At 33.0% G+C, this 19,030-nt stretch overlaps 2 protein-coding genes across 4 annotated transcripts; one reads left to right on the top strand and one right to left on the bottom strand.

The window, feature by feature from the left end:
- Positions 1 to 2,621: 2,621 nt before the first annotated feature.
- On the top strand, positions 2,622 to 8,642 carry LOC110848415 (mucin-5B). 2 transcript variants are annotated; one of them, XM_022095624.2, is made up of 4 exons: positions 2,622 to 3,189; positions 6,295 to 6,532; positions 7,054 to 7,507; positions 7,594 to 8,642. In XM_022095624.2, exons 1-4 carry the CDS (start codon positions 3,039 to 3,041, stop codon positions 8,551 to 8,553), a joined length of 1,803 nt encoding a protein of 600 aa, XP_021951316.1. In that variant the 5' UTR covers positions 2,622 to 3,038; the 3' UTR covers positions 8,554 to 8,642. The 2 variants fall into 2 exon arrangements, with proteins under 2 accessions (XP_021951316.1, XP_021951317.1); XM_022095625.2 differs by lacking the exon at positions 2,622 to 3,189 and adding an exon at positions 4,431 to 5,718.
- Positions 8,643 to 10,966: 2,324 nt separating this feature from the next.
- On the bottom strand, positions 10,967 to 15,600 carry LOC118435306 (RNA polymerase II degradation factor 1-like). 2 transcript variants are annotated; one of them, XM_035851161.1, is made up of 11 exons: positions 13,602 to 15,600; positions 12,864 to 13,190; positions 12,726 to 12,797; positions 12,581 to 12,652; positions 12,382 to 12,453; positions 12,228 to 12,308; positions 12,084 to 12,170; positions 11,845 to 11,925; positions 11,687 to 11,767; positions 11,469 to 11,615; positions 10,967 to 11,139 (listed from the first exon to the last, which is right to left on the bottom strand). In XM_035851161.1, the coding sequence occupies exons 1-11, from the start codon at positions 13,642 to 13,644 to the stop codon at positions 11,066 to 11,068; spliced, it is 1,137 nt and encodes a 378-aa protein (XP_035707054.1). In that variant the 5' UTR covers positions 13,645 to 15,600; the 3' UTR covers positions 10,967 to 11,065. The 2 variants fall into 2 exon arrangements, with proteins under 2 accessions (XP_035707054.1, XP_035707055.1); XM_035851162.1 differs by having other exon boundaries at positions 12,581 to 12,649.
- Positions 15,601 to 19,030: the final 3,430 nt, after the last annotated feature.

Here is a 19,030-nt window from a genome sequence, read left to right as displayed (position 1 = left end):
TTATTTTGCGACAATTTAGGTGTTAACTCTTTGTTAGGCATGACAGAATCTTTCAATTCTCATAATTTTTGTAGAATTTGTTGTACCACAAAATTAGAAACCCAGAGTTTGTTTGATCACAATTTAATGATTCTTAGGGATAGAAATAATTACGCGAAACATTTACATGACAAGACTTTTGGTGTCCATGTGCACTTGATGAGTTGAAATATTTCAATTTTCTCAAGTCCCCCAGTGTAGATATTATGCACGATTTATTAGAGGGGGTCGTGCCCTATGAAATTAAGTTAGTTTTGCAAAAGCTCATCTCATTACGATGTTGTACTTTGGAAATAGTCAACCAAAGGATAATTACTCATAATTTCGGTAATTTGGAAAGTAAAAACCGTCCAAGTCCAATTCGTTTAGATACAGGTAATAGAATTGGGCAAAAAGCTGCACAAGCTTGGTGCTTAATCAGGCATTTGCCTGTAATTCTTGGAGATTTAATTTTAGATGAGGAGCATAAAAAATATTGGGAACTTTTACTTCAACTTTTGGAGATTTTGAGTCTTGCATTTTGTAGGAAATTCTCTCAGGCGAGTTTGCAGCTTCTGAATGACAGAGTTATAGCGCATCATAAACTATTTCGTGAAATATTTCAAAATGAAAGGCTTATTCCGAAGCATCATTTTATGACTCATTATTCTTATGTTATAAAACAAACGGGTCCTTTATTGTCACAGTGGACAATGAGATATGAAGCAAAACATTATTATTTTACTCAACTAGCTTCGCAAATTAAAAATTTTAAAAACATCTGTCTTTCTCTAGCTATGCGGCATCAACAATTCATGTCACATTGTTTACATTCCCGTGATAAAAGTCCCGATTTAAAAACAGATAATATTATTTCTGCTAAACTTTCGCAATTTCACGATTCATTTGACTTAATTGAGAATTTAAGACTTTACGAGGCTTATAAAAATTGTGATGCTAATACAATTTTATTTACTACAAATCAGATTTGGTTCCGCGAGTACAATTATAAACAGGGATATTTTGTTTGTTATGAAATAGGAAATGTCTTCCCAAAGTTTGGAATGATTTCAGAATTTATCATATCCAATGAAAATACTTGTCTTCTGCTCCTTAAAATATATGATGTAAAATATTTTGAGAGACATTACTTTGCATATAAATTAGAACCTAAAATTGATGTATATATTTTAGTTAACGTTAACGATTTGGTTATACACGATTGTTTTGAAATACAAAGAAATTGTAAATCGGATTCTTTATATTTAGTGCTAAGACATCATTTGTAATTATTACATATATATTGTTGGTTTGTTTTATATTTTATTGTATATTTAACGTAAAACTGTAAAATTCAATAAAAATGGTAATCTTTGTTAACATAACCTTGTGTAGAAATCAATTGAATTCAGAGTTAAATTCATTAAATTGAAGTGTTAATTCAGCACAATTTGGTAGCATGTTTATTCCGGGCCGGAATAAAATCTACACAACTTGGTGTTCATATTTTTCCAAAATAACAGTAGCTTTACTCCAAATAGAATTATTTCATCACTGTGCAGAGTTAAATACTTATATCCTTGCCGGTATACGTATTACACTGCATTGTGACAAATCAACACTGTCTGGGGAGCCTCTTGATTTTTACACAATATCGTGTTAAATCAATTCCAAATCCGGTTAAGTCATATATGCATTCCGGATTGTGTTGATTTGGTTTAAATTTTGCTAAGAGTGTAAAATTTGCCTGATGCATTTTTTTCAAAAGTTTTCTTTAAAGTTATGCCTATGATTTCTTATGAACTTTTGCAACTGCATTTTCACATCTTGTCTTTCTTCATTTGATGTCACACCCACACGGCTTGGGTGACACTTCTTCTTTGGGATCTCCGTACGTTTTCTAAAAAATGAAGATGTTTTTTAGATTTTTCTTGCGTCAAAAAATCAATAATTTTTAAATTTGCAAAGTTAGGGGTTTAAAATTTTGATTTTTTTCCCACTGATTTTTAGATACCGTTATGTATCATGAATTTCTAATGTAACAATATTAGTAAAATGTTTCACAATAATTTATAATTTAGAAATACAAAAAAATTATGTAGGCAGAAAACCAAATTAGTATTAATCTTCTCATTGTATGAAGTTTGACGCCGTTTCAAAAGAAATCAACAGATTTTCTTAAGCTATAAATTCTTGATAGAGGGATGTTTTGTTTTCATCCAAAATGGTTCGTTCGTGTGATGGAATCCGTTGATGACTGACTTATTGAGATACTTGTGTAAAATGCTGATAACCAGTTTTATGTACAGATAATCAAGCGTGTAACTGAAACCGAAAATTTACATAATTTGCATCTGGATCGGGGCAAGATTCCTAGACTTTTTAGTTTGTTTCCGTGGAGTGAATGTATTAGGATTATGTAATGGTGAGAATAATCATTACATAATCCTTGTCGTCGTTTTACATAATTTGATTTTTAAAATATACATGATTTTAATGCGATATGATGATAAAATGGTTTGCATGATTTTGACCCATAATTGTATGACTTTGGTATTGAAGAGGCATGTTGAGACTGGCAAGAGGACGAAAAGTAATTTGAATGGTGCCAGCTTGACGGAGTTTAAGTAGAATTTTGTTCGTATTTTATCTGTAAAAATGTACTCCCTTGAACTTGTTGAACCTTTTTCACCTTTTGTCTCATTGGTTCTTTATTTTGTGACGGTATCACCCTAGCGTCGGTAGACTACTCATTCATTGGTGAATTGTAAATCTGGGTGGACTTTGTGGGAAGTGAGTACTTTTAAGTTTGTGAAAAGTTGTAATTTGTTAAGTTCCAGTTTAGACTCGGTGGAAGAAGCATTGTCCACTTAAAAGTCTGTGTCTCAATGTTTTTGTATTGGAACTTCCCTGTCTTTAAATTCGACTAAGTTTTATAAATGTGATTGGACTAATTGGTTTTCTATTAAAAATAAAGACAGTGTAATAAGCACCACGGCGGTGAACAATATTGTTATTTTATGAATGTTGCAAAATCATCAACCACCCCCATCCCGACCTTAACGGCTCACGAGAAGTGTCATAGTTTCATCCGTGGTAAAATACATCACAATCCTAATACATTCACTCCACGGAAACAAACTAAAAAGTCTAGGAATCTTGGGATCGGGGGTATCGATTTTCTATTTTTTTTTTTACTCTTGGCTTCTCTGTGGTTTTAACCACTGTCCGAAACGGCTGTCCAAAACCGGTTTCAACTAGTTTTGAACATCAAATTTTGGACGTTCAAAAAGTTCAAAATTGTCCAAAATAGAAAATAGAAAAAGTTCTTCATTCTTGAATTTTTCGATAATCCGTTCACGTAATCTGAGCATTTTGCACTGCATGGTTTAGAAAACTTCTTAATTCCAGTAACAATTAGTTCCAATTCTTAAGTAGAGGGAAAAAAGTAAGAAATATGAAAAGTTATGTATTTCCTAAAAGTTGACTGACTGCGGTTTTGCGGGTGGGGGAAGTTTTTCACGTCGCCACTCTCACTAAAATTCAGAAATCCCAATTTCTAAAAATTGTATACACTAAAATTTGTTAAAGATGGCAAGAGATTCCTCCGAATTTAGTGAAGTTGAAGTACAATTTATGAATTAAAAATTTTCAAAATTTTACAACAGGTTCATATTTACATTATATAATTTTGAATCAACATTTTTCTTCAACATTTCTGGAAATCATACTTCTCCCTGAAATTTTATTGTACATTTACAAAACTTTATCTTCTCCTATATTCTATAAAATCTAAATTTATATGTAAAAGTTCAGACAGAAAGTGGAAACTTTGCATTTTTTAAAAAGAAATACAACTTTGATACAAAATTAGTTTCCAGCAACTGTCCCTCAAAAATTTCGTCCAATTTAAACACCAAAAAGACTAATTTTTAAAATAACTTTATAAATTCAATACAAACTTTAGATGATAATAAACTCGTGTCGGAAAAATTAGGTTGTACATATTTTGCTCGATATTTCACACAATAACATTGACAACAATACCATTAAGAAATGAGGTGGCATATATTTAGTGTCAACCAACCTTATCCAATGGACGATGACGAGTTTGCAAAGAACTCATTAAAATCTTTGATCATTTTACGAATCGAAACGCTTCAAGAGCGTTTATCAAATTTGTACAAACTTTTACACCGGTTACACAATGTCCAGATCTTCACCTCATCTGAATATTGGATAATTAATCAATAGTCTCATCATAAAATTCGATACAAAAGAACACTGCTAAATTTATGAAGGCAACACCGCATTGCTTTGCTTTGATATTTCTTTTCTAAATAATAATATGAATGAGGAGAAAACTTGGATAAATCTAAAATTATACACATTGCGTAAAAGTTTCATAAATATTAAACGCAAAATTGGCGAAATAATGCCAACGAGTAAAATATTGAAACAAAAGTTATACGTTCTCCATCTCACCACGTATACAAGTGTGAAGAGAGAGAAAGTGATCTTTGTATCGCACGAAAATATGACAATTAAAGATTATTTTGTTAGGATTGTTAAGGTGGAATAACTCATAGATTTTAAATATAGATTATAAATATGAATATAGATTTCAAATCTCAATCTACCCATGTTCATGTCTTTAAATGCAAATTGCTAAAATGGCATCAATCTCAAGATTTTTCAGATAAATGGAACTTTTCATACTTTAATGTAAGACTAATTTTTGGTAGTACGGAATTATCGACATGAAAAAATAGCGAATTAATTTTTAAGGAAATTTATTATGAACAAGTGGCAAATGAATTAGTAATTTTTTAATCGATAGTTTTGTAATACCAGAAATTACCTTTACATTAAAGTAAGTATGAAAAGTTGCGTTTATCTCAATACTTGTGAAATTGGCGTCATTTTAGAAACTTCCATTTAAAGAGATTGAATAGGGGTAGAGTGAGATAAAAAATCTATACCATATCAAATCTTCATCCTATACAACCTTAATAAATTGGGTGCCAGCTCTGAGTCATCAAACAACTTCTAGAGTTATTTCAATAATGTGTTTTCCGACGTTTTCAAGAATCACACAATTAATTTAGCATTGACGTATTTTTCCACGGATATGTACAAAGATAACCGAATAAACACCATTATATACTTAACTCTGCGGAATCATCCTTTCAAGTGGAAACTTTCAACAGCAACCTCACCTGTCCCCCAAACAAAATCATGAACATGTTTTTTCCATGTAAAAATTAACTTGACCATGCACCCCACCGGAAGTCTACGCATTTAAACATATGAATTCAATCAATACTTCAAAATCACTTGAAGTACTCGTGTCATCGAGATATGGTGAAATGCTGTCAGAAAAATTCAATTGTCTCGGCATCATCAGAATGTCTGATGTTTTGCAAGCATGATACGACTCAACTTCGTTATCAAAAAATTGTCACACAATTGTCCTGTTCATGAACAATATAAGTCCATAATTTGGCAGTAATTGGTCATCTTTCTCTCACTCGGTTGTCCAAAAGCTTGGTTGGTGGTCATACTTAATTTAATTGTAACCAGATCTCAGTAATTTAAAAAAAAACAGGATGAAATCCATTCTCCAAGTAATCACGATAGCCGTGGTGTTGACCCTGGTCACTGCCAAGATCTCTCTTCCGCGGAATGTGACAACGCATTGTAAGCCTTAAAAAAATATTTTAAAGAATCTGGACACTTTATTTTAAAAATATTTAGCCATTGCAAGAAAATTAGTTTCTCTAAATTACTGCATGGTTTAAAAAATTTCTATCCTTTATTTTCAAAATGTTTGATTTGACAATTGCAAAAAATTTCTAATTTTTACACATTTTAAGAAATCTTTAAAAATATAGTAATTGTAAAAAATTGCATAAGCCAAACATAAAATAAAACGAGTTAGAATACTAATTTCAAACAATCTTAAAATTTAACTCAAATCTTAAAGTTTCCACCTAAGAAATTTTTGCGTAACACAATTTTTAAATAGTTTCTAAATGTCATGTCGAGAAAATTTGAAAATTTGTTAAGTTTGAAGATTAATCGATATTTTAACGTGTTCATGTATAAATTTCAACTAACTCGTAACGAACTTGCACTAAAATGGCGCAATGGTTTTAACTATGGCGCAAGTTAGTATTCTACGTGAAATGTAAACTCGTACATAAAACTGTAAATTTTCAAAATAATAATTCTGAAAACTGATTAAACCGGAAATATAACTATAAATATTTTCAGCTGCGAAAGTATGGCTCGTCAAGACGATCACGTTCAGCTACGTGGACCGTTTCGTGAAGGAATTAAGGGCTGCGGATAAGGAGATATTTCGAACCGGTCGTCGTCCGATCGAAGGAAAAGCCACGCTTCTGCCCCCATTTCCTGATCCCGTGTTGGTAGAACCGGGCGAAGTAGTGATTGATATCCCGTTAGATTTTTTGGACCCGCCAGTCACAATTACGGGAAATCTACAGACCACGTGAGTCTATTAATATTTCTGATCGCCTCCTATTTCGTAAACAGATTGAAAAATATTGACATGCCGATAATTTGCTGCGTAAATTTTTTAACATGCTTGCTTGGCCGGTTAAAAGTTTTTAAACTCGTAAATTTTGGAAACTTGAAAGTTCTGCTTGATTTATGTATGAGCTGGGTGATGAAAATATTTATTTATTTTTAATCTATGCCTGTCTATCTTTTAGGATATCGATAGTATTTGCATTTAAAATGGCATAAAAACACGTAACTCTCAGATAAATTAAATTTTGCACAAATCGCGAATATCCCAATATTACGTATTTAAGTAATATTGAACTCGAGATGAAACTGAATTAATCTGTGTACATATTTTTTTTACATTTTCGACACGTTTTATATAAGTATCGAATTGCGCAAATTATGTAGATGTCAGCTTACTGAGAAATTTTGCACAAATATTAGCGACCAAATGAAACTGCAGGTGTTACATGTTTGATAATTTTTGCAAATTTTAATTTTTAGCAACGATTTGGAAATTGCTGGATTGAGTGGTCTCGTCGACAATTTTCAGTTTATCATTCTCACAGGCCGAATATCGTGGGACTTGTCGCTGCCTTTTGCGGCCTTGTCCACGTCTGCCTACAACATGCACATCGAGGTCAAAACGGGGGAAGAAGTGACGGACGTTATTGACGGGTCGGGAGACATTTCTGCCTCGGTGGCCGATGTTTTCCTGCAGATTCTCGCTTTTCTGAAAACTACTGGAAATCTAGGGGTGCGTAGTATGGAGTTGGACGTTGGGTTTAAAGATTTAAGTCTGGACGGCGGAGAGGCTACGATTGACGGTGAACCAATTAATTGGGTCGAATTGAGCACGGACATTCAAGAATTCTTTGACGCCGCGTGGACGGATAATGACCTGTTTAAAACCATTCTTACCGAAGCTGTGAGATGTTCTGTGGACCATGTGATTAATGTAAGTCTGGATAAAATGCCGGGCCATCTAATTTGCATCTTTTTAAATAAATTGATTACTTTTAACGATGAGATTTAAATTTGAAGGATTGTACACTGGTCGGGATAATCAATGATCCAAGTTGCTTGAAAATCGACCTGAATCCGGCATGTTTGGAACCTTTGATTCCCACTGAACCAACTGTTCCAACTACGCTTCCCACTGGTGAACCAACTACTGAGCCAACTAGTGAACCAACTACTGAGCCAACTACTGAGCCAACTAGTGAACCAACTAGTGAGCCAACTACTGAGCCAACTAGTGAACCAACTACTGAGCCAACTAGTGAACCAACTAGTGAACCAACTACTGAACCAACTACTGAGCCAACTAGTGAACCAACTACTCAGCCAACTAGTGAACCAACTACTGAGCCAACTAGTGAACCAACTAGTGAGCCAACTACTGAACCAACTACTGAGCCAACTACTGAGCCAACTACTGAGCCAACTAGTGAACCAACTACTGAGCCAACTAGTGAACCAACTACTGAGCCAACTACTGAGCCAACTAGTGAACCAACTAGTGAGCCAACTACTGAGCCAACTAGTGAACCAACTACTGAGCCAACTAGTGAACCAACTACTGAACCAACTACTGAGCCAACTAGTGAACCAACTACTGAGCCAACTAGTGAACCAACTACTGAGCCAACTAGTGAACCAACTACTGAGCCAACTAGTGAACCAACTACTCAGCCAACTTGTGAACCAACTACTGAGCCAACTAGTGAACCAACTACTGAGCCAACTAGTGAACCAACTACCCTTCCCACTACTGAGCCAACTACTCGTCCCACTACGGAACCAACTACTGAGCCAACTACCCTTCCCAGTACTGAACCAACTACGCTTCCCACTGTCCCAACTACAACCCCCACTGTGCCAACTACAACCCCTACTGTGCAAACTACCACAGAACCATCCACAACGACTTCTTCGGGACTTTCAATTGTGTCAAATGCATTCATCGTGCTAACCGTCAATTTACTTACTAAATTCTGTTAATTAAATACATAATTAAATATAGTTGCTTATAATTTATATTTTGTCTGTGAAAAATAAAACAAGGTGGATTTTTTAAAAATTAAGCCATATTTTCAGCATATTCATACGTATTTGCAATTATTAATATGGATGTAGCTTTAATCAGAGGTATGTACATACACTCATATTTTTCTGCGAAAAGAGATAAAAACAACTAAGTCGTGTCCTAGAAATCATCCACATTTAAATTATCATCTCAATTTTGCATTACGCTAATTATTCACATAAATGCTTGTCCATTTAATCATTCATAATCAATATATATTTCTCTTACGTAAGCAAACCAAAAATTCCAAATCGATAATTGATTGATTCTCCGAATTGAAACTAATTTCCGTTCGTCACTCAAATCGAATTATGTAGAACATCAATCAATCAATCATATTTATGTCACATACAAAACTTCAATTTCAAGTATGTGTACGCCTATTCATGTAGATCTTTAATTTCTACGCAGAAACACTGTTATGGAGGAATCCCAATGTATGCTCACAGATTTCGACCAAAATTTTTTGAATTGATCACAAATTTAATTAGCATGAAATTTGCAAATGACTCCATTTCCCAGTGGGCACGTTTGGCAGAGATATTTGCATCCCAAGAGGAGAAAACGAGCCTTAAAGTCTAAAAGTTTGCACTTTCCAAATTTATTGCACGTTTTCTCCTCTTCGGATGCAAATATCTCGGCCAAACCTGACCATCCGAAGATCGTGTCATTTGCGAATTTTATATTAATTTAACTTGTGCTCAATTGACACTACTTGGTCAAAATCTGTGAGCATACTCACGTTGGTAGACCTTCAATGTGAGTCACTGAAGCTGCACATGTTTTTATTGGTAGTAAATGTGTACTTATCCATGTCCAAGTAAATGTCACCTCCGATATATTTTGCATGCATGCGTCCGACATTATCACTACACCATTTTTAAGTTCAAGGATATGTTGGACACAAATCCAGTAGCGATGATAACGTCGATTGCTAAATACCAATGTCTCTTTTGCGAAACGATGACAAATCTCTCGTCTCCCTGTCTCGGGAACCACTTCAACTGTTGACTCATTAATTAATAAAATATGATACCGAGATCACTGAGAGAATTTGCGGAAAAATGTCAACATATTTATGTACGAAATATGCAGAAAAAAACAGATTTTTGCAAAATTTGTATTTTTTAACTTATATAGAGTTCTAGATATTTTGTGTATTTGAGAAAATAATTTCGTCCCGAATCGTTGAAAATTTACGAAATGTATCAATTAAAAAGACTAAAAGGTTTACGTGTTTTTCAAATCCCAGTAAAATATTTATCTGTTTGTCTGAAAACCTAGGGATGTGTAAGAATATGGAAAAAAAATAATATTTTGAAATTTTTGTGATTTATACAAGTTAGGCAGCACTCACACGCACAAAGTTTAACTATCGGTTATCAAATACAAAAGTTGAAAATAAATAAATACATAACCGCGCTCTGGTAATGATACGGAAATAATATGAATAATAATTGTCGTATCCGTGAATTTTTTACGCATTATTTCCGTAAAAAAAATAATTTGTGTGGATGCGGCGCCGCAAAAAATATTGCATGATAACGAATAGTAAAATTGCGTAGATTTGTCAGATCGCCATCCAGCTTCATCCATCATATTAGAATCAATGGGAAAAATGTATACAATTTTTAGGGAATTTATTTCATGGAAATTATGCCTAGAAATTAGAAATGACGGAAATATTTATGTCTGAAAGCCTAGAAATGTGTAACCATACTGTCTCATTTGCCGGGACTCTGAAATCGAGGATAGAGTTTTACAAGGGAACTGGCCAAGGTGTACAGCTGCTCCTCCCATAATGGATGGATCCGCGATTACATTAGCCGAACAGCCGAATTATTTTATTATTTCACATCCTTCATTTTTATTTTGGCGTTCAAATTATTCAATTTCGTAAGACTTGTACGCCAAAATAAAAATAATAGAAGAAGAAATCATACGAAATTGAATAATTTGAACGCCAAAATAAAAATGAAGGATGTGAAATAATAAAATAATTCGGCTGTTCGGCTAATGTAATCGCGGATCCATCCATTATGGGAGGAGCAGCTGTACACCTTGGCCAGTTCCCTTGTAAAACTCTATCCTCGATTTCAGAGTCCCGGCAAATGAGACAGTACAATTACGAAAAATAGTTTGCAATTTTTCTGATATAAGCGAGTCAGGAAACACATCTACAAAGTTTTATCGTTCGTCTTCATGAAATGAAAAACTTGAAAATAAGTACAAAATACAATTAAATACAAATAAAAACAAATACAAAATCCGATATATGTTTAGAGTTAAAAACGTAAAATTTATTAATTTTATTAAAATATCCAGAAATTCAGGTAGAACAAATTAAGATTAAAGCATCACCACACCCAAAAAGAATAAGTCGCACTCATAAATAAATACATTCGTAAATAAGGTCAAAAATTCATTTTAATTATGACGAAACCGTGAGTGGCGTCTGTTACTGTGACGTGTCGTATCTTTCGCCTCGACGCGTTCCTCCACTAAAAAATATAAAATAAATCAAAATTTTCCTCTCTTTTTAACATAGGACTGTTAACCAAAATCGTAAAAATCAGCACTTTTTTAAGCATACCGCGGCTCTGGGAATTTATTTTAAAATTCTGGACTACAAATTTGTAGTCAGTAAGTTGATTAATAAACTGTCAAAATCTGGAGTGTATGTTCCCAAAAAATTGGCAACGACCTCCTTTACAAATTTGTGGTTCAGAATTTTAAAATAAATTCCCAGAACAAAGGAATGAGGAAAAATGTCCTGATTTTTATGATTTTGGCGATGAATCATTGAGTCCTGTAAAAAAATTACACCCACATTGTTCCAATTTGTGTAGCATTTTCTCCATCTGTTTTTCCTCTCGGACAATCGTTTTCATCAATTGTTTCATGTCTTGCTCCTCTTCGTAAATCCGTTCAATTAATTCACCCGTTCTCGATGAAGCTAAACCATCTTCATCTTCGGCTAGTTTGAAAAAAATATTTGTTTTTTCAAAATTTGAAATCATTTTTGTACAGAAGTCTTTTTTAACTGACATCGTTTCTCTACTTCGACAGGGGCTTGGGCGTCATCGTCGTATTCTTCTTCTTGCACTGCGACTGGGGCGGAGGTATCCTCTATAAAGAGTGGGAAAATTTTGCAAAAAAATCATTATTCGCAAATATTTGCCAATATTTTGTATGCAAATACCCACCTCGCTTCACATCCTTGCCCTCCTCCCCTACGTTTGCGGTTGGAGAGGGTTCTGCTTGCGTAACGGGAACGGCGATGTCCTCTAAAAAAATTGAAAATGATTGATAAAAAATTGAAATTTGATTGAAAATTGAAATTTGATTGAAATTTGAAAAATAATTGAAAATTGACAATTGATATTAAATTTTTGACAATTTAAAAAAATTGCACAGGTCAAATTGGTCCATATTTTTTGCGTACCTCGTTTCACTTCCGCCCCGCTTTTAACATCTTCAATTGCTTGAGATACCGGTTGCACTTCGACTGCTGGAAGAAGTACGGCGTCCTCTGTATATAAAATATGGACTGAAAACTATCCCAAAATCTGGGTGGTTAGTTATTTACCTCGCTTAACATCGGCCCCAGTTTTATCTTCTTCTGGAGATGGTTGTACTTCAACAGCTTGAATCGCAGGGGCGGCGTCCTCTGTAAAAATTGCAAAGTGAGCGTCACACACCGTCACAAAAAAATAAAAAAGATAATCGTAATTTTGCCTTACCTCGTTTCACCTCCGCCACACTTTTAACATCTGGGGACGATTGTGGGGCTTCAACCGCTTGAACGGCATCCTCTGCGCAAAAATTGGCATAAATAATTATTCCAAAATTTGTACGGTTAAAAATCTATCTTATGGAAACCTCGCCTAACATCCGATCCGGCACACCGTCAAAAAAAAAATAGTCGTAATTTTGCTTTACCTCGCTTCACCTCCGGCACGCTTTTGACATCCGGGGACGCTTGCGGGGATTCGACCGCTTGAACGGCGTCTTCTGCGCAAAAAAATTGGCATAAATAAGTATGCCAAAATTTATACAGTTAAAAATGTGTGTTATTGTGTTAAACCTCGTTTTACGTCTGGCACACTTTTGACATCTGGCGACGACGCTTGCGTTTCGACCGCTTGGGCGGCATCCTCTGCACAGAAAAAATTGAACTGATAATTGCATTAAAATTTATAGAATTTAAAATCTTCTGTGTTACCTCGTTTCACATTTTTGGCATCTTGCCCTTCGACCGCTGCGGGTATGGCAGAACTGGCCTCCGCTGGGGCCACGGCAACGACAGATCTCTTTTCCTCCGTGCCATCTGGAGAAGACGCTAAAAACTTTCTCTTCTTGCGTTTCTTCTTTTTCTCGGGAGCGGGATCTGTGGAGGCTGCAGGAGTGTCGGGAATGTCACGTTTCGATTCTTCCTTCTTTGCAGATGTATCTGCTCCCGTGGTCACTGAATCGGGCGATCTTTTTTCAAGTTTCCTGTCTTCGGCAGGTTTGAGTTTAGCGTCTTCCCCACTGACGGAAATGATGGTGACTAAATTGGGGAAGTTTTAAATATTTTGTTAAAGAAAGCATGCAAAATTATTCTATAAAAAGTATGAAAAATTAATTTAAAAAAAATAAAGGCTGAAAAATGGAGAAATATTTATTTTAAGAAATGCGTTGAACAGGAAATGAAGATTTCTTAAAAATTTTTTTTAAAAATTCCTAACGGATTAATCATAATTTTTAAACTGTATAAAACTTCGAAAGTTATTTTATACATTATTTTATGCGTTACGAGATGTGCAAAAAGTAAGTATTTAAGAAGTGTGCAAAGAAGTAGGAACAAGCCTTCAAAAAGTGCGCAAAAAAATGGAGAAATCTTCCAAAAGTATTCAAAAATGGGCAGAAGCTTTTAAAAAGTATGCAAAACTCTTGCTATAAATATAGATAGTTATCCAACCTGCAATTAAACCGAGAACGAGCAAGATTCCACTAATTTTCATGACTAAAGTTATAAATTACTTAATAATTTCGCACTACAAACTTTCCACCTTAATAATCAACTGAACACTTGGTGACCAGGCGAAACTGGTTATTTATTAAATGGCCAATTTGTTTTTGTTCCAATTTTTACCTCTTCCGGGATAATAATTCGTAAGCGACGATTCGTCACCGCTTGGTTTCACTCGCCTGCCTCAACATCAAAGGTGCGCTTTTTAAGTATTAATTTGTTATAAGCATTCATTTCATTCCATTCCAGACAAGATATCGTATTTCTACCGATTTCACTCCTCATGCTCACAAATTGTGAGTCACAATATTTGTAAAACAAAGGGACAATATGGTCAGGTGAAAATGAGGCGTAAACAATTAGTCGATAGGTAAATACTTACCCATTGTAATTCAACGATGCGTAATGCATAATAATTCGAGAGAAGTAAATAATTGCATTTTTTTCTATTTCACAATTTCCCAGAAATTTGCGAAATGTTTTTCAATCTAAATTTGGAAATGAACTAATGATAGCACAGTTTTGTGCACATGCACAGTTTTTGGTAACTTTGTCAGTTCAGTAGATTCCGTCAACTTTCAAACTTTTACTTACAGCTTTTACAAATATTATTTTACAAATTTACGGGTTTTACAAAATTACCTAGCACTACGTAAATGACGATTAATTATTTTAAGCAAATGATCATGATTCACAAATCGTGGTTGAAGTTGTCTTATCCATTTGTTTCACATATGCACATATCTCTTTTTTGACCGTTTCATTAATCAAATGGTGCTTCGGGGAGAGAAAATACGGCTTTGAAAAACCAGTTATGTAGCACATAATACACAATCAACCGAGGAGTGTTATCTATATTTTAATTAGTAATTTTAATACCATTTAAAAATTCTTATTGGCTCAGAAATCACACAAATTTTCTCAATCTTTTCATCAATTTTGCATCATTTTCTTACAATTTTCTTTGTATTTTAGTAAATTTTAGCAAACTAATACAACCCTCTTAGCAAAACGGTATTGAGTCATCACCAGCCCGAGAGTGCATATATGACTTCACTGCCACGGTAATAACGGGAATTACAAAACTTACCACTCAGAATCAAACTATTACCAATCCGGTATAGAAGTTATTACCAAATCTATACCATCACCGAATGTGTGTCTGACTTTACCACATTTTTAACCGTGGACAGCAACACGACCGTCAAAGTCAGCTCGTACGAAATGGTGAATATGTCAAAACTGCCCCTCCCTCCAAATATGGAATCGCCTTCACGTCTGTCAAAAAAGTGACGGATGTTCAACCCCCTCGAAAATCTCAATGAGAAAAGATCACTCGTATTTCATAACCATCTATAATTTTTTTTAATAAGGCAATTCACGCAGTCATTGGTAACTTTGTAAAATGCATAAGTTTTGTAACATAATTTTACGAACTTTTACAAAATAATAACACGGCGCAGAGGATGAAATGAAAAAAAAGTTATTTTTACAATGGGGCAATTCACGGGGGAGATAATGTAATATTGTAATCTGAAATTTACAGAGTTTCAGATGTGGTTATTATCTATGTAAAAATTTAATTGATTGTGCACCAAATTTGAAATAGTGTTGTTAAAATTTCTGAAATCGTCTATTACTGAACCTCGAGAAATCTTAAAATTGATGTGCAAATCACAAATAGCAATTTTTGTTAAAAGCGGCATCCAAATTACGCATGAGAGAATGCCACTTGAATATTTATAACTGCATAAAATTCGATGGATTTGTAAATTTTTCGATGTTATTATTATGCATAGAAAAATTTAATTGCGCTGTGCACAAAAAAAGGAATGATGAATAATGGATGATAATCCGTAGATTGTAGAAATCTTGTTAAAATTTTTGAAATGGGCTACATACATCTCCATAGAGAAATCTTAAAACCGATTTAGAAATCACGACTTGCAAATTTTTGACTAATCGGCATCAAAATTATGCAATGCCACTCAAATATTTATAAAGCCATCAAATTCGATGACTTTGTAAATTTTTAGATATTATTCAGAGAAAAAAAATTTGATAGGTCGTATCCAAAAAAAGGTTAGAAGTGGAATGACGAACAATCCGTAATTTGGAGAAATGTTAAAATTTCTGAAATTTTATAATTTTATTTCATACGAAGAAGACTTCAAGCCTGGGCAAGACAAAACGTAATCTTAAAACTGAATTACGAATTGAACTTGCAGATTTTTAATTAATCGGCATCCAGACATCTCAAATATTTGCAACGTCGTAAAATTCGATAAATTTACAATGTTAATTTGACAGAAAAATTTGATTAAAAAAGTTAAAAAAAAGTGGAATAGAAGTGGAATCATAATTAGGAGAAATATAGTAAAAATTCTGAAAATGAATCATTTGATTTCATCAAAAACGTTGTATTGATCAAAGAATCTTTTAATGATACAGGGTTCATGAACTTCAAATTTTTAATTGATCGGCATCAAAATTAGTCATACAAATTTACCTCAATATTTTCCGGTTATTTTTGCACAAAAATTTAATTGTTAGTTTCAAAAAACATTGGGCGTGGACTCAAATTTGGAGAAATATCATAACATTTTTTTAAATGAATAATTCGATTTCCTAAAAATGTATGATGTGCTTCAAATCTTTGGAAATTAACATCATTGAAAATCATTTTACATGAAAACGTTAATAAAAGTGTGCATTATTGTTAATTCACGGAATTTTAACCTGGTTGCATTTTATCAACCTGCTAATGATCTCGTGAGTGAATCATCTTTAAACATTTAACTTGAATCAATTTCTAAAATTTTAGTTAATAATTGGCATTAATATTGGACATGCATTTTCAAAAGAAATATTCTTAATGTAGGCAATCCTATAAATTTTACAAACATGTTTTACATACAGAAATTACGAAAGGGAATAAATTTAAAAATTAAAAAATCAATAATTAGAAGAGGAATGGTGAAGAATTCGTAATTTGTAGAAACATTGTTAAAATTTCTGAAAAGGGATATTTAAGCTAGGAAAAACATTCTTTCAAAGAATCTTAAAACGGATTTAGAAATCATATTTCTGACATTTTGACTAATTGGCATCCAACTTATGCAGAATGCTACTCAAATATTTATAACGCAGTAAAATTCGTTGAATTTACAAATTTTCGATATTATTTTTTATGGAAAAATTTCATTTATCGTGTCCAAAAAAGGTTAAATAGAAGTAGTGTAATCGCAATGTTGAGAGATACAGTGAAAATTCTGAAAATTAATCATTTGATTTCATCAAAGGCTGTGACCGAACAATCTTTTAATGATACACGGTTAATGAACATCCAAATTTTTAGTTGATCGGTATCAAGATTTTGTAGACAAATGCGTCTCAAATATTTTAGTGTAACCCAGTAAAATCCATAAATTCTGGGTTATTCTTGTAGAAAAATTTAATTGCCCGTTCAAAAAGAAAAATTGGGAGTGGAATCAAATTTGGAGAAATGTTATATAAGAATTCTGATATGGAATAATTCGATTCTTAAAAAGCCTCAAAAAATTATTAATTCTTGCACTATTAAACCATGAGAACATTTAAACTTAACTAATCCGCGTCTACATGTTGCATGCAAATGTTAATGAAATTCTTCCAATATTGTAAACTCATGTCGTAAACTACGTTATAAATTAAAAATTACGCTGGAATTAAAAAAATGTATCAAAATTTTTGCAAAAATGATCATATGAAGATTTTTTTTACAAAACTTATGAATTTTATACAGTAATTTAATTCATGGAATTCTAACATCCTTCTAATATACAGAAACACTTATACAATTGAATTGGAAACCCACAGAATCTTGAAGAACTTAACTCCATTTCCAAATTCTTGTCTGTTTGGTGTTAATATTGAACAAATTCGTTTCCCAAGGTAAATATCTCAATCCAGGCAACCCGTAGAATTTACAAACGTGTTTACATAGAAAAATTACGAAAAGGAATAAATTTACAACTGTAACCATGCACAGATCACGGGAGTCTTACCATTTTGTGAATATTTAAGGCAATTGGCGCAATCATTGATAACTTTGTAAAATCTGTAAATTTTCTAAAATAAACTTTACAAGCTTTTACAAAATCAAAAGACGCCCTTGGTCTGAGTAAATTTACAAAAATTGGTGAGCTAAGCTTCCTCAGAAATAATTGTAAAAATTTGTAAGTTTTCAGAATTTATGGATTTCACAAAGTTACAAAGGACTGCTTAAATTGCCTCAATATTTACTTCTCAATACAAAATTTCAGAAATCTCAAGTTTTTCTTCAATTCTCGCATGATTTTCAGGGTTCATTTAATCAAGGATAAACTTTTTCGTCTTGTCGAGTTCAATTCTAACTTTTTAGTCCAACAACAAATTTTGCATTTCGAGAAAAACCATGCACAATGCTATAATTTGAATCCAGTGGAGAATTTTGGAAAAATTCAGAGCCTAACGGTGTATTTAAGGTTTCCTCCCATTTCATTAGGAATTTGTATATTCATTACGTTTTAATTGAAATGTAAAACTCCTTCTGTATTGCAACTTGTAATGTTAGCAAATTTTAGAAATTAGAGCTCATTTAAAAACGTATAAAATATTTATGAATTTTATTTTGAATCGACATATTTTTCCTTTCTGACCAATACTAATTTTAGCGACACGAAAAAATCATGTTATGAATTTTAACGCCAGTTGAGAATTTTGAAAAAAAATATAATCTTCAAAAGGGTTGCAGGTATTAAAAGAACTGCTAGTTGGAAATTTTGGAAACATTTTGAATTCTACGAATGAAGGATCTCAGATCAACAAGCTTGCGAACCTAGAGAGAATTGTAAATGATAAGCTCATTCTGTTGACACCGAATATTGTGCCCCGATAGTTAATTATTTAACTGTTTTTTATTATTAATTATGTAAGAGCCAGTTAATCGTAAAAATTTGTAAATCATTTATGTAAATTGAGATGAGATGCAATTAATTGCTACCCTTTTTATCCTATGACTAATTTTTATGAACATTTGACAGCATGTAAAATCAAAATCAGCCCAATTTTGAAAGTTATTTAAAAACTGGGAGGAAATCTGACTGATTTGATAGTCAAAGATTGACTCTTAAGAAATTGTAGTTGCGTAGATTTCGATAATTTTATTTTCAATTTTCGTAAATATTTTCTTTAACTTTTATGACTGCTGAATATTTTGTTGCGATAGTTGATTAGTAAATTGGATTTTTTTAATTATGTAAAACCCAATTAATGATAAAAATGTGTGGATCATTTAATATATCAATTAATAATTATGTTTCATAATTTTGATGTGAAATATTCCAATTGGAATAAAA

This window comes from Folsomia candida, unplaced genomic scaffold (genome assembly GCF_002217175.1).
Source record: "Folsomia candida strain VU population unplaced genomic scaffold, ASM221717v1 Fcan01_Sc004, whole genome shotgun sequence".
Lineage (NCBI taxonomy): Eukaryota > Metazoa > Arthropoda > Collembola > Entomobryomorpha > Isotomidae > Folsomia > Folsomia candida.
Note: the sequence above shows the minus strand (reverse complement) of the source record. Positions and strands in the feature narration are given on the sequence as shown.